Source organism: Symphodus melops (assembly GCF_947650265.1).
Source record: "Symphodus melops genome assembly, chromosome: 3".
NCBI classification, from domain to species: Eukaryota; Metazoa; Chordata; class Actinopteri; order Labriformes; family Labridae; genus Symphodus; species Symphodus melops.
Window position 1 is genome coordinate 27,344,274 of NC_136693.1, and position 14,885 is coordinate 27,359,158.

Sequence of the window (14,885 nt, forward strand, 5' to 3'; positions counted from 1 at the left end):
TTTTCACACATGTGCAAAACCCCAAAATCGACAGACATTTTCAGGCTGAGCTGCAGTTTTAAAAGGAATATCTGGATCGCCAAAGGGAATGATTGCTTCGTTGATAAAACACTCAATGGTCTCCTCCTCCCAGTCGTCCACGTTGCGGTCTAGTTCATCAGTCCAAAAAGAGAGACAGGGAATGCCAGGAGGAGGGAGAAGGGGACGGCATGCGGCAAAGGCCCGCTGCGTCAAGGACCACGTGGTGCACATCTACGTTGTAATGCTGTGTATTTTACATCTTCTATGTTGCCATTTCTGCCTCCCAAGACCCGTGCTGTGAGGGACGTGTGTGGAAAGAAGCTCAGGAACATTTCAGGAAGGGGTTATAATGACACTGTTTATGTTTATGACTGCTGCTTGTTCAGATGTGGCATTTTATGGTGCTGCCACATTTGGTGTTAAGGAACACAATCTGAGTCTGCTGGATCAAGTTGGTCTGTGCTTGCATCCTTTAAAGAAAGTCACAGTATCCAAAGAGATTTTTGAGAAGCCTGATTCCCCTTGTCTTAAGGAATCCAAATTCTGTGGATTTTAAAAACTTGTTGTCAAGATTTGTTCCATTAACCAGCACCTGATCTCCTCCTTGAGTAGATGGGAACACAGACACATGACTCCTTTTCTAACGTCACACATTGGGTCACAATGACAAAAGCAAGCGTAGCATAAATGTTTTAAAGCCAGTTCTTGGTTCATCTCTTTGTGTATGCTTAGATTCACCTTGATGATGTTGGCCTGTGCCTGTTCCTGTTTTCACACGAAGAGAACAAGTTGTAACACAGCACAGGGGGAGTAAGGATGGAAAAGGGCACACAGTATGGGAGAGACATCTTATGTAAGAAGAGTTGAAGACAACTAGAGAGAAACACAGATGTGTCTTTTACATTTTGCAGCTCATAAAGATCTCTTTTATCTCTTTTTTGTCTTTTTTTGAAGTCCGTGTCTTGTTTTATGCATAAAATATCGTGATAGTCAGCAAGTAGGCTATTAGCATTTAATCACAGAAACTCATTCAAAGTACAGCTGTCTGAGTGTTGACGTTTTTCCAAGATCACCAAAAGAGTATAGCACACATCCTACCAAAATAAGAGCTCTTTCAGGACTAAATTCCAACAAACTAAGCTAAAACAGAAAATGTTCACACTGCACCTCTCAAACAAAATGTGCTTTTAACTCTTGTTTGAAATTAGAAACAACATTTAAAAAGTTATGCACTGACTCCTGACTGTGACTTGTGTTGAAACAGGTCAAATCAAACCAACCTGGGAGCTTTTGTGCCTGCAAACATTGCCCTTTTAGCTTGTATAAGTGGACAAAATCATCTGCTGGGGACACGTCTAAGACTTTGATGATGATGTTCCCATAACTTTAAACTGACCTCAGGGAGGGCAGAGTGAGACATCTCTCTCCCTTGTCTATATTTAAGTAAACAGAGACCGAAGTATCGTTGATTCAGTAGACTTAAATGCTGACACTGTGTAGTTGTAGTCCAGTGGCCCAAGTGGAGCGCTTTGTGGTCCTGTCAGCATTTTACAGAGCATCGCTGCTCTGTCATAACCCGGGAACACGGGGAGCAGTTTGCTATCACAGAGAGAGTGAGAGAGAGAGAGACGGCCGGCTTAATGGAATAGTTTCATTGATCAGTCGTCCTGACAGCCTGCTGGTGCTTCGCCTGATAATACACTGTTTGTGCCTGCATGTGTGTTTCAAAGTTACTGTCCCACGCAGCGACTTCACTTATGCTACATCCAAAACAAGCCCCCCTAGAGTCTCTTTGCAAACACACACTGCTGTAACAGTCAGTAATACATACACACTTACACAGACTCCGACTGGGCAACCTGTGTGTGTGTGTGTGTGTGTGTGTGTGTGTGTGTGTGTGTGTGTGTGTGCTCAGCAAGATCACATAATTTTGCTGATAGGAGAGTAGATAATGAAGCAACAAGACTAGAAGTAAACACACACTCTCACAGACACACACTCTCTCACACACACACACACACACACACACACACAAACAAACATTTTGTCCGCTCTATCCCCCTATTTTACTCTCTATCCCTCATCCGCCCCTGTGTTGTCATGGTAACTGCTCTAGGGCAGTCTCCTGCGGAAGTTTCCAAGTGAAACACACACACACACACACACGAACACACAGATAGTGATGCTGTTTGATAAAGGGCCCTCCGCTTTCAGAGTTATTAAGGATGTGTTTAACCTTGATTGTGTTGGGAATTCACAACCAAAGTCATTATGTTAGCGTCACATGTTTTTGAAGCACATTTCACAGGCTGCTCTCACCTCTGAGCTTTTGTTATTGTGCAAGCTGTTCGTTTTTTGTAATGTTTTACAAACACAAATCACTGAGAGATTTTGGTAATAAAACTATAAACATATGTTTCTCTTTTAAATGAATCTAAATGTTGTTAATGTCTGCTATGTGCTGGGAAACATGTTTCCAAGAGACAATACAATTTGTACTGTATATTGTAAAAAAAGTGACATAGATTAGATGATCTTAATGTGTTAGACATCCAATGAAAAGACAGAGTTGAAAACAAAAGAGGGGATGTGTTTCCTGCCATTGTGACATTGAATAAATGTGTTTAAGTTAATCGTCATGAGTTTAAAATTGAAGAAGCAGTTTGTGTTAAATTGAGAAGTGATGATAACATCCCATTCAGTGTTTGTTTTTTCCGTTCATATTTACCTTGATTTCTTTGTTAAAGAAAACACAAAAACCTTTATTTCTGTCTCTTATTGTTCTGCAGCTGTTGGTCTCACCACCTGTCCAGAGCCAATGATCCCAGCCAACGGCATCAAAGCAGGAGACAGATATATGGTCAATGAGGTGGTAGCCTTCACCTGTGAACCTGGTTACACATTACAGGTAATGGTCACAGACTCACCAATATACAGCTATATGTACACACAATGTAAGTTACTTGCTGCACAATGTTAATCAGGGTTTGGATTTTGGCTCGTATTATTTCACCAAAAGTAACTGTAGTACAAACATATACATTGGTTTGTTGGTCTAAAGTCGTTAAAGGCAGTTAAATTTTCAATCGCAAACATATGATGCAAATGTACGTTTTATAGCGTTTCTCTCAGTTATTAAAATTTTAAAAGAAAGGGAACTACTTAAAATCTACCTAAATTCCACAATTCTCTTTGTGTCTTTAAACCTAAGCTGTCTTATATTTTCTTCAGGGCCACTCTCACATTTCCTGCATGCCTGGGACTGTGCGTCGATGGAACTACCCACCTCCTCTTTGCATAGGTAACACACACACACACACACAAACACACACTCTGCTGTCCTTACATGAATGATCCATTCATCCATTATGGGAAAAGAAGCATATCCCTTAAATGTTAGGCTCACGTTTAACAAAAAGGCTCGCTCAACGAGGTGGAAGAAGTATTCAAGTAGAAAAGAGACGTGAACTCACGTCTGTCGGAAGTCGACACTGTGACAGGTTTATGTTTTGTTCAGACAGAGCTCTGTACAAATAACGGAAGGCCGCTTTTTGAGGAATTTTTTAATCTGTTTTATTTCACTTTGAGGGTGAACAAAAATAATTTTCCTGTTGACATGTCAGAGAGTTGAGAAAATATAATGCAGCACTGTTCTCATGAGAACACATTTAATCAAATAAGGTATTTTTTAAGTGCAACCTCAGAGTTACAGATATTGATGGAATCTGGCCTTGTACAGTAATCCACTGAAACAGAATCATCAAAGATCATTGGACATCTTAGTACTCTGTTGAATGAAAATGCATCACAGCAGCATGTAACAGGACTATGCATTTTTCATCAAATGACTCAGAAGTGTGGCTGAATGAGGATGTGTTGTGGATATATTTAATAATGTCACCTGAAAGTCAGATTTGTTGAAGTAAGCAACTTTTCGACTGACACGAGGCCAGCCATCTTTCAGATCAATAACCCTGCAGAAACAGAGCAGCACACAAACAGAATTTATTCTTTTTTTTTTTTTTTTTCTGCAACAGTGGTTATGATTGCATTAGTGTTCAGGTTTAGGCCTGAATAATTCAATCCTCAGGGAAACTTGTAACATGTCTGGGGAGCCCATCCCTGTTAAACTCAACCTTGAAATGTCGGGTATACTAAACCCAGCCCTGCCCAACACACTCCAGTACGAGTCTGAGTTAGTATTTTCTCTGAGCCAGAAAGACTTGGATCACACATTCATGTCCACATCTGTTTAATAATGGGGAGAATCAAGTCAATCGAGACTTGGAAAAACTTTTACAAGATATTTTCTTTTTTTCAGACAGTCTCAAAGATATTAATTTAGGAAAATGTGTAAATCTTGAGGTGCATTTTAATAACCTCCCCTTATATACCCGTTTCTTATTTTATGTCCTCTTCATGGTAATCAATAGAGAGGTCATGCAATAAAATTATTTTCACCTTCTGCTGAAATCCTCGACCCAGACCAGTAAACATTTCTGAACTTCAAGGGGTGTCTATAAAACAACATCTGTTGCACTAAAGTAACGATTTAAAGGTATAACATTTGGTTGTTAACGTTAACATTGAAATATGTCGATCAATAAAAAACTGACTACAGTCATGTTACATATATTTTATTGTTAAGTACTTGCATAACATCAAATATTTCCAACATTGATCACAGCCAGAGAAATCTGTAATTTTATGGTTCTAAGGGACCGTGTCTTGTCAGCAGCAGCTATGATGAGCCACCATGACGGACACAAAATGTTGATCGTTGCCAAGGAAACACTGGATGCTATGTCAAAGATCACTGCAGGAGCTTCTACTAAAAGCTGCTGTACTGTTGCTGTATTTTCTGCTGTGATTTGAAAAAAAAACAAAAAAACAAACGCCATTGTCGGTATACATCTTCTCTGTCACAGGTCGGTTTCGCCCGTTCATATCGATTACGGTCAACACAGAGTTCATTTAAACCGGAGGGGGCGGGGTGGTAGCAGAGAACATCACGAGCATGATTCCCCACGAGACTCGACGTCATCGTTTGTTACTGTTTTGACTGATAGCCCCCTGGTGAAGGATTTAACATAATGTGTGTTTAAAAGTAATGTGTGCCTGTGACTGTGAATATGTCTCTGCTACGATCCCTTTAAAGGTTCCTCTAACCCCTTTAGTTGCTGTTTGTTTCTGTTATTTCTAGCATTTTTGGCTCTTTGCTGCGGTCTAACCCTCTTGCTGTTGCAGCTCAGAGGATAAAGTGATGATCCCCCAGTACACTGTTGTCTATTTTAACAATGTGTTTGCTCTGCCTGTGTTGTCAGCTCGCTGCGGCGGGGTGTTGTCTGAGATGAGTGGTGTCATCCTTAGTCCAGGTTTCCCTGGCAACTACCCTGGCAACCTGGACTGCACCTGGCAAATCAACCTGCCAACTGGATATGGTAAGTGCTATGGGATAGAAGAGCATTCCTAAAAAGACTGTGTCACTTTCAGTACATCTGTTGATGTAGTTTTGAGAACGCAGAGCTCCTTTCTTAGCACAGAATCAGCAGCAGCAACACATGGTTTATTGAATGCTTCACCACATGTTTAATTAGAGGCTGACACATGGTGTGTGCTGTTTAATGACCACAGTAACTGATGGTTGAAATTGCACTCACTCTTCACCCTTTTGTAGGCATGGCACATAAACTCCTCAGTGTGTGTTTGTGTGTGTGTGTGTGTGTGTGTGTGTGTGTGTGTGTGTGTGTGTGTGTGTATGTGTGTTTAATTATGGCTAATTTTTGTTGATACCATGTAATTTTCAATTTGAAGAAACTGATAACACTGCTCTGTAATGATTACTCTACAGACTAAAAAGGGCTTCATGACATTGTCTTCACTGAAAATGCAGTAAATCTTTGATAGACTCAAAATATAAAATAATCATACAAATAAACATTTACCTGTGTCTGACCGCCAGGGGTGGAAACAGGTTAAAAATACAAGAGAAGACTGTTCCGGGAGTAAAAGCCGACAGGGACGGTGTTCAGATGTTTCACACGTTTGATATTTAAAACATTTAGTTGATGTTTGTTATCAGGAAACGAACCAGAGGCTGTTTAATGCTGTTTCTTACGCATGTTCATTTAAAGGAACATCATGTTACTGTGTACTTGTACGTACCACAAAACAACAACAGCCTTTCGAGCCCATCAGACCACGTGACACACCGGATCACTGTTTCAGATTCAGAGATACATTTTCATCATCGCAGTTAAAGTTTACAAAAAGACCATTCATGCATTCAAGGAATGAATGGTTAAATTCAGTCTTATGAAAAGAATTCCCTCCTTCAACCAAAGAAATGTATGTAAGTTTGTTCCATTGTTATGTTTGATAGTGCTGGTTCCCCTGTAAAATAATTCTCTGCTTCCAGCACTGCCTATCGGAGCTGTTACTTTGCATTTACTGACATTGTTACCTTGCTCTCTAGATCATTGCATGTGTTGTACTTTCTCTGAGATGTAAGTGGATTTGGAAGGAAGCTAAATAAAATGTATATATAAAATATCAAAGAGTGGACTAATCCATCAAAAAAGAACAGTAAATCTAATATGTCTTCATTGTGGTCCATCATTTTCTGTTTTTGTTTTCCAGGAGCCCATATTCAGTTCCAAAATTTCTCCTCTGAAGACAACCACGACTTCCTCGAGGTCCGAGCTGGACCTCAGCACAGTTCTGCTCTGATTGGACAGTTTACTGGTTCACTGATCCCACCCCCTTTGCTTAGCACCACACACCTGACCATCATCCACTTCTACAGCGACCACTCAGAGAACAGACCCGGTTTCAAGCTTACCTATCAGGGTGAGTTAAGATCAAAAAAAGCAGACACTAAATTAAAAAACGGAGAACAAATCGGCCCTGAGCTTGTGCCTGCAGTTAATTCTCTCTATATTGAATATGGGTAAGATGGTTGTTTGAATTAGCTTGTGAAAAAGTAAAACGTCTGAATGGTTGTAAATGAATAAAATTGAAAGACAACTTGAAAGTTGCTGTATTACAAGGCCTTTAAATTCCAATAAATAAGAGCAAGGATGAGAAAATGAATAGCTCTAACTTTTGAGCTTTGATCCGCGGATGAGTCATGCTAAAGACTTCAAAACTTTATGGCTCTCTGCTCATCATTACAAGACATAGATTGTTAGTAAGCCCCTGTGAGAGACTGGCATCTTGTCCAGCAGGATTTACTTGTAGCCCCGAGTGCTACACTTCAAAGACACAGGAGATGCACTGTGGGCCAAGAAGCAAACAAAACTAGAACAGAGCTTACAAACTTACACATAAACTGACCTAGATTCACATTCGCTTAATCAGAATCTCCTCCATTTTCAATGGAAACGTCCCTAACACTGCAGTCTATGTCGCTGTTAATTCCTAATCTTTAATCGGGATGCTGTGGGCATTTTCCCTCTGTGTACCTAGAAAGAAGACTTTTTTCTTTTTTATTGCACTGAATATCCGCCCCCCCCCCCCCCCCCCCCAAAAAAAAAATTAAAATAAAATAAAATTAAAATAATGACAAAAGTCCGTCCTCTCCGTCTTTTGTCTCTTCTCACCATAAACACTTGAGCCACCTTTCATGTTTACACATTTACATTTAAAGCTACAGACACAGAAACAACCTGCTCTGAGCAGGGCTGAAATAGAGGGGCTTAGACTCATTTCAGCTTGTTGAAAAGGACAATAATATATTTATACCACAGTATGGTGTAAACACCTCGCGTTTGATAGGTTCCACTCAATATTCCGTTATTTTTAGGACTTCAGCACTGGATCAGCAGCAAGCAGCTGTACATAAACATTTTTCAAACGAAGCATGAGGAGCTTCAGTTCTGATGCATTTACCAAAATGTACGGACAGTTGACCATATCGCTCCTTCTCTCTTTAAAGCTGATGTGATGCTGCTCTATTTTGCTGCGTCTTAATTCTCTGCAGGAGGTAAAAACATTTTTGAAAAGCAGTTTTGCTATGTTGAAAGCAGAGACTTATAACACAGAGGCTCTGGTTGCACTGAGCCTGCACTCGCTCGCGTGTTCTCTCTCTCTTCTGCTCTCTCTCTGTTCTGCTCTCTCTCTCTCGCACACTCTCTTCTCTCGTGCACGCACGCAGCAATTTTATGATTTAACAAGAACAGGTCAGAAATATATTCAAGTGGCCATGAATCCCCTTTGGTGGCCTGCCCAGATTTGTCTATGTGTGGGAAAATATTTTCAAAAGGTTGTTGGTATAAGTTTAAGTGTCAGTTCTAGCCCTTAGTAGGCCTACAATACTAAATACTGTTCTTTTTATGAATACGTTTCCCCCTGCGTCAAATGTGTGTAGAAATAGGCCTACACTGAATTCCAACCTCTACCATAATTTTGGTACTTGGAGAGCCGAATGCTTTCAGAGGTGGTACACAGTAAGTCTAAAGAAGCACTGCTTTAGGGAGCTCTGATTCCAGTTTAACTTTGGCACTGAGATATTGTACCTTGTTGGTTGTCGTTTAAAAGCTGGAAGAGCTCCCACCTCCACTTCTGGCCCACATTCTCCCTCATTCCTCTTGCAGTTTCTTTGTAACTCTTATTCCTCTCATTTTCCCTCCCATTGATGCTGCTCCCACATGGGACCTCGACATCTGTCATCGCTTGCTTTTACTTCCTACCTCCTTCATGTCCACAACGTCCACTTTAGTTTGTCAATATTTGTTTACCTGCCAGGATCTGAAAAGCCCCACAGGATCTTAGCTCTGACGTTCTTAAGAATCCTTTGTGGCATCTCCCATCTGGGTATGGGACAGACTAACCAATACTGACAGAAACACAGGTGTTCCAGTACACATCCTGCTCTGTGATTGCAACCCATGAAGTTCTGTCCCAAACCTTTAGATTCTGCTACTAGCAGAAGAGAGTTGTCTTTGCACAATCAGCCATCAGGCACCGTCCAGAGCTGCAGAACTCCCCTCCCTGTATTGACCTGCTAGTGAGTGCTTGTTCTTGTGCTCTGAGGTGCCGTCCTTCTGTCTAGTCTTTTCTTGCAGTCCGTCACCTCCGCTCTTTGTCAGTGACATGTCTAATGGAAGGGCTCAACTTTCCATCAGACTCACACAAGAGTGAGATGTGACCTAAATAGACCCTGTGAAACTTTCATTTCCTGCAGAGAGCGGGCTCACCCTGCAAACATGTGCCAGATAAGAGTGTAGGAGGTGATTAGAACTATTGATGTTGCTGCACTTAACAATTGGTAGCCTCTGTGGGTTATAGATTTCTAATGCTCATTCAAGTCCATTTGCTGTAGACTGAAAAAGTGGCTGAAATACCATGCACACCACTTGTCAGTGTAGAGATGCATTTTGGGACTTTGGGGCTTTATACAGTATATCAGAACACACAACACAGAGGAAGACTCTGTAAAACTACACCTTTAATGAACTATCCTGCTGTAAGTCATTTAAATATAGAAAAGCTGAAGCTAACTTGACGACATGCTGATAGGAAAACAGCACTCATTTAGCTTGATCTCTTTTTCTTTAGCCTTTCAACTTCAAAACTGCCAGGACCCCGCGCCCTTCCCCAATGGTGACATCATCAACAACGACTACAGCGCAGGCCAATCGATTACTTTCCAGTGCTACCCTGGTTATGTTCTGATCGGACCGCCAGTGCTGACGTGTCTGCATGGGACAAACAGGAAGTGGAACCACCCATTCCCACGCTGCGAAGGTAAATAGAAGCGAAAACTCTCTGATATTCATTTATTTTAATTGATGTTCACCTTAGATAATGTGATTTGTTGCTGTGTCATAATTTCTACCCCTGAACATCCACTTGCTTTACCTACCAAATGTAATTTATTACATGCACATTTACAAATGTTGTTTATCCTAATTGAATTTCAGTAAATTTAATCTAAGTTGTTTCACAAGCCAGCAGCTAAGTAGAAAGAAAATATGACACGTCACTCGGATCATTTACTTCATACATCAATAGCACAACCATTGCTCTTATTCAAACCACTTTTACTGCTAGCTCTGACTCCACTTGTACTACCGCAAATTATGATGATAACTGTATTCCTCACTGTCTACAGTTTAACGTCTATTCTTGTCTCCTGAACCTCGCAGGTTTTAGGACATTAGGATAAAATGACAAATTTGCAAATAGATCATCGTATAACTTTGCTTTTTACAGCTCCTTGCGGCTACAATGTCACGGCTGAAAATGGGACCATCTATTCACCTCAGTACCCCAATGAATATCCAAACTCCCAGGACTGTAGCTGGCTCATCACTGTTCCCCACGGACATGGAGTTTATATTAATTTTACCTTACTGCAGACAGAGCCTGTCACCGATTACATCGCTGTCTGGTAAGTGTGGGAGCTCTCGCTCTCTCACACACACACACACACACACACACACACTGTATAAACACAAATGCTACATTTCCTTTCATCCTGGCATCACGACTTTGTAAGTTTGAATGTACTTAAAGCTGCTCTCCTCTCTGCACAAAAACAAGATGATGACATGTTTTCATCTTCGACTTCTGTTTTTTATTAATCTATTTCTGTTCCTTTGGCACAGACTCATTCTGTTATACTTTATTTCTATTATGACCTCTGATGTTGGTTGCACGTAATCCTTTACATCTTGGTATGAACACTATGGTGTGTGTTCAAAAGTATCTTGATGTATCAGCTATATGGATAAATGCTAGCTGGGTTTAATACACAGCAAATAAAGCTCCATGGAGTCCTAATACACACAGTACATGCCCATACACTCTGTCCCATGCATGCACAGACTCTCCTGCAGTAATAATGCGATTCAGTGTGGAGGTAAGATTGTAATATCTGGAGTGTGAGAGTAATGCATTTACAATGGGACCACTGACCAATTCAATCTAACTCAGTGGCATGGCCAAACGTAGACCCAGAGAGGGCTCGGGAACTCTGGCAGTAATGATGAGATTCAGTGGGGAGTGGGAAATGTAATGAAAGGAGCTGTGGAGCCGGGTTTCGAAAATCCAACGGGATTTGTCTGTATCTGACAAACTCAGGTCAGTCTGAGGGAATTTTCTCACTTTTAGTTTTCATCATGTTTGCTGTCAAATACTTTATTGAACAGTGAATATATCTGGAAGAAAATCGACTATTTGAGCCCTTATTTTTGGGTTTTGTTTGGTTTAGGAAATAAATATTTGGTGCTCGGTTGAGGTCAGCCTTTTATTTTGAGGCTCAAGAGTCAAGCTTCAGGGAGTGAGCAGTTGAATTCAGGCAGCGGGAAAGTAATAGATTCACAGCCGGTGACTACTCGCTTTCAATCTCTGGAGCCACCAGAGCCATGGATATAGCAACAGAGAGTCGCGGCATTGAGTTATTTTTCTGTTGCAAATTGATTTTTGTGATTCATGTGTTTTTTTGGCACATTTTATGTGAAACCGAATTATAAAATCGGATTCATAGATTGTACAGCACCAAAAGGCATTTGTAAAATGACACTGGTGCATACATGATGGACTGTTTCAGCGCCCAATCAAAGGATATCTAACACAGGAATATATTTGAAAGGGGCTGGGGGCTCACGCTGCAGAGAGGAGTATGAATCTCAGACCCAGTGGGATTCCATCTACCTTCCAGGGACTCTGACAGATTTAGAGTGGGTGATTCAAAGGTCTACTGCTACTGCATTAGAGCCAAGTAAATAGAAGAGCACTGAAACCTATGTCAGTAAACCGGGCCTGAATAAAAAAGGAAATATGCAGCATTTGCATTTGATTTGATAATTACTATCATGCAACAAATAAATATATTTATCAGACGTATCAATGTCAGTCAGTGCTTTCTATGTTACAAACTTTATTGGCTTTAAATTTTCAAACTTTTTAGAAGAGAATATATTTCTTTGGATTTGCTTCAGACAGAAGTACTGTATATTAACGTTAGCACACGAGAGGAGAGGCATCCAAAATTACCTTTCAGTTGTGGACCAGATCAAAGGTCGTTGCGTCATTGACTGAAGCCACATATGCTCTCTCCGCTCGTGTGCGTCAACAAATGATGTATTCTGTCTTATATCTCTGTGCTGTGAGGCTTGTTTGTGAGTGTCAGATGCTTGACTTGCCCAAATATGAGCAAATGTGCCTTTCATGTGAAAGGCTCGAACGTTATAGAGGTAGAGAGAATTAATGACCTACATCCTAACTGGATAACTAACAGAGGCCTTCTAAAACTTTTTTAATGATGAACTTTGTATTTGCAATGCTTTTGATTATGTGCATCGGCGCTGGACTGTAAAAAAGAAAAAAGTAGCTGACATTATCTCAGTGTATTCATTAGTGCTGTAGATTGGGGCCACTGCTTTTGTCATGATTTGGGCATTTGGCTGTTTGGATTTCTGAATTCAGTTGGACAGAAGGAGGGCAAAGACATGTTTTATAAATGCCACGTCTGAGCTGCTGGGTTAATAAGAAATTGATTGGGAGCATAATTTCAATTAAACATGGGTCTTTTAGCGGTTATCTTTGAGCATTTGAGCTCAGATTGTGTCATAATGGATCTGAGCGGACAAAAGCAAGCCTATTATTGATAAAAATGAAAATGCTATTTCCTGCTGGAAAGTAAAAGAAAATATTTATTTTCAAATTGTTGTTGCACTTCTAAGAGATGTTTTATCTAACAACAGTGCTGAATATCCAGTCGTTCTACTATTAGATGAAGAAAATAAAAAAAATAAAACTTTATCAAAAACACAATAAATGTGTAATCCATCTTTTCAAAATGTCACATTTTAAATAACCAAAGAAAAGAAGATATAATCCAAGGATGTGAAGAAACCAACTCTTTTCAATAAACCTGTTGGTAGAACACCTTTGATTACACCATGGCTTTCTTTAGTCATAATATTTACTATTAACTAGCTGCTTATTAGCATCCCAATTAGCATACTGGCTGCTAACTATTTTAAGTACTTCTCCGTAGTGTATCCTACATGAACATATTCTGTAGCTAACAGGCCACAAAACCTTTATATTTATGATCTTTATATCCGAAGAGTTCAAAAACAGAGAAACATCATTCTAGTAAACGACGCCCTGAGAGCTTTTGTTTGATCCAAACTCTGTTCTTGAGCAAACATTCAAAACAGTCCTTGGGGAACTCTGTCAAATCCAGGCAACTTTCCCTTTGAGTGATATTACCTGAAATATACAATAAATAAATAGACAAGGTTTTGAAGAAACACTCAGAAAAAGTAAGTTGACAAATTATTTGTTATTATTAAAAAATATAAATATTTTTCTAAACTTTTCATTTATGATTAAAAATAAAAAAATAAAGGATTTAACTAAAAATGGATGAAAAAGAAATGTGTTTTCCATCTGGCAAAACTTTCTCCCTGTCTATTTCCCAGATTAAAAAAACAATATGAAACAATAAAAACAGCAACTGGGAAATAATAATTTTTACTGCTAAATTACCACACACGTTTTTCCTCCAATTTACACATTACAGCTTCCATGTTCTTCTTAAAAGGATCCAGTTGATTTTGCTCGGAGAGGGGGTTTGAGTTTGGGGGTCTTTTTCCTGAATCATTGCTTAGTCTCTACATTTAATGTGCCAGAGATTTGCGCCTGCTTGTGTCTACCTCACGTACCTTTGGGGGGTAAATGTGACGGCAGCTGCACACAGATGTTGGAGACTAATGCCAAACTGTCTCTGTGGTCTTCCATCAGTTGTGTTTGGCTAACTGCCCGTTGTCACTGTGCCATTTCCAACAGGCTTTCCCCTCAGATCATCACATTATGATGCTTTATTCTCTAAACCAAATGCACTGTCTCGTAAACTTTTTAATATGTTGCTTCTTTAACGTTGTCTATCCTAGTTCTGTAGCAATATTGTTATTGTGAAATGACGTATTTTTTTATCATTTTGTCTCGTTTATCACACTCGGTTAGAAGTACTAGATAGTCATAGAATCCCAAAATAAGACTACTTTACTCTGATTGAAAGTGGCTTTTGGCATATGAAGAGAGCATACACTACATTACACACATACAGTCTAATAAGGTCTAAAGTGCTCTCTTATCAATAAATGTCTCTTCCTACTCTTTCACATTGTAAATCTGCAGCTTCAGCATAATTGCATCTTAAAAAGAAGATTGTTTGTAAAGAACAACAAGGCTTCAAAGTTTAAGTTTGCATGGTATTCTAACATTATGCAAATGACCCCCCCCCCAACAAAAGTCCATGTTCACCAGCTCCAAGAGCCAAACATAGTAAAATGCATCATGTTTTGGGGTTCCTCCTTGAGGTAGTTAAAGTTAGAGCTCATATGAGTCTCTCACTGTTTGGTGTTTGTAGCAGCCAGGTGAGGGAATAGCATGCCAGGTGTGCGCCTCTGTAAATACTTATCATCACTATAGCAATACTTATCTTTGAGGATCAACACATGTCAATGAGATTTATGTTAATGAATGATGTGCATAATTAGCCAAATATATTTTGTGAGTCACACCTACAGTACTAAAGTCTAGGCAGACAATAGTTGCATGTAATGAGACGTTAATGGTGCATAAGTAGACACAATCTATCCTCTTTGGAGTTTATCCATATGATATATAACTATCGACTAAATGTTCATGGAGGAAGCCATAACGTCATCAGGTGACGGGTACAATCTAATCTGGGTTTGAAGCCTCCTGACAAACCGTACACACCTGTCAATCATGTCCACTACGTCCCTAACTATAGATAGCATGAATCGTTCTTAAAATCAAAACATAGCCAGGCTTGTTGTGTGTTTGTGTGTAGGAGCTAGCCTCTTGTTAAACTGCAGGAT

At 39.9% G+C, this 14,885-nt stretch overlaps 1 protein-coding gene across 3 annotated transcripts in view; it reads left to right on the forward strand.

Annotated features, from left to right (window-relative positions):
* Window positions 1-14,885, forward strand: part of LOC306821691 (CUB and sushi domain-containing protein 1) — a 418,062-nt gene that overhangs the window by 347,582 nt on the left and 55,595 nt on the right. For all 3 annotated transcript variants that reach the window (XM_079340244.1, XM_079340245.1, XM_079340246.1), the window contains 6 exons: window positions 2,811-2,929; window positions 3,253-3,322; window positions 5,346-5,462; window positions 6,661-6,870; window positions 9,580-9,768; window positions 10,237-10,414. In XM_079340244.1, coding sequence (XP_079196370.1) covers window positions 2,811-2,929; window positions 3,253-3,322; window positions 5,346-5,462; window positions 6,661-6,870; window positions 9,580-9,768; window positions 10,237-10,414 — 883 coding nt within the window. The remainder of the gene's footprint in view (window positions 1-2,810; window positions 2,930-3,252; window positions 3,323-5,345; window positions 5,463-6,660; window positions 6,871-9,579; window positions 9,769-10,236; window positions 10,415-14,885) is intronic.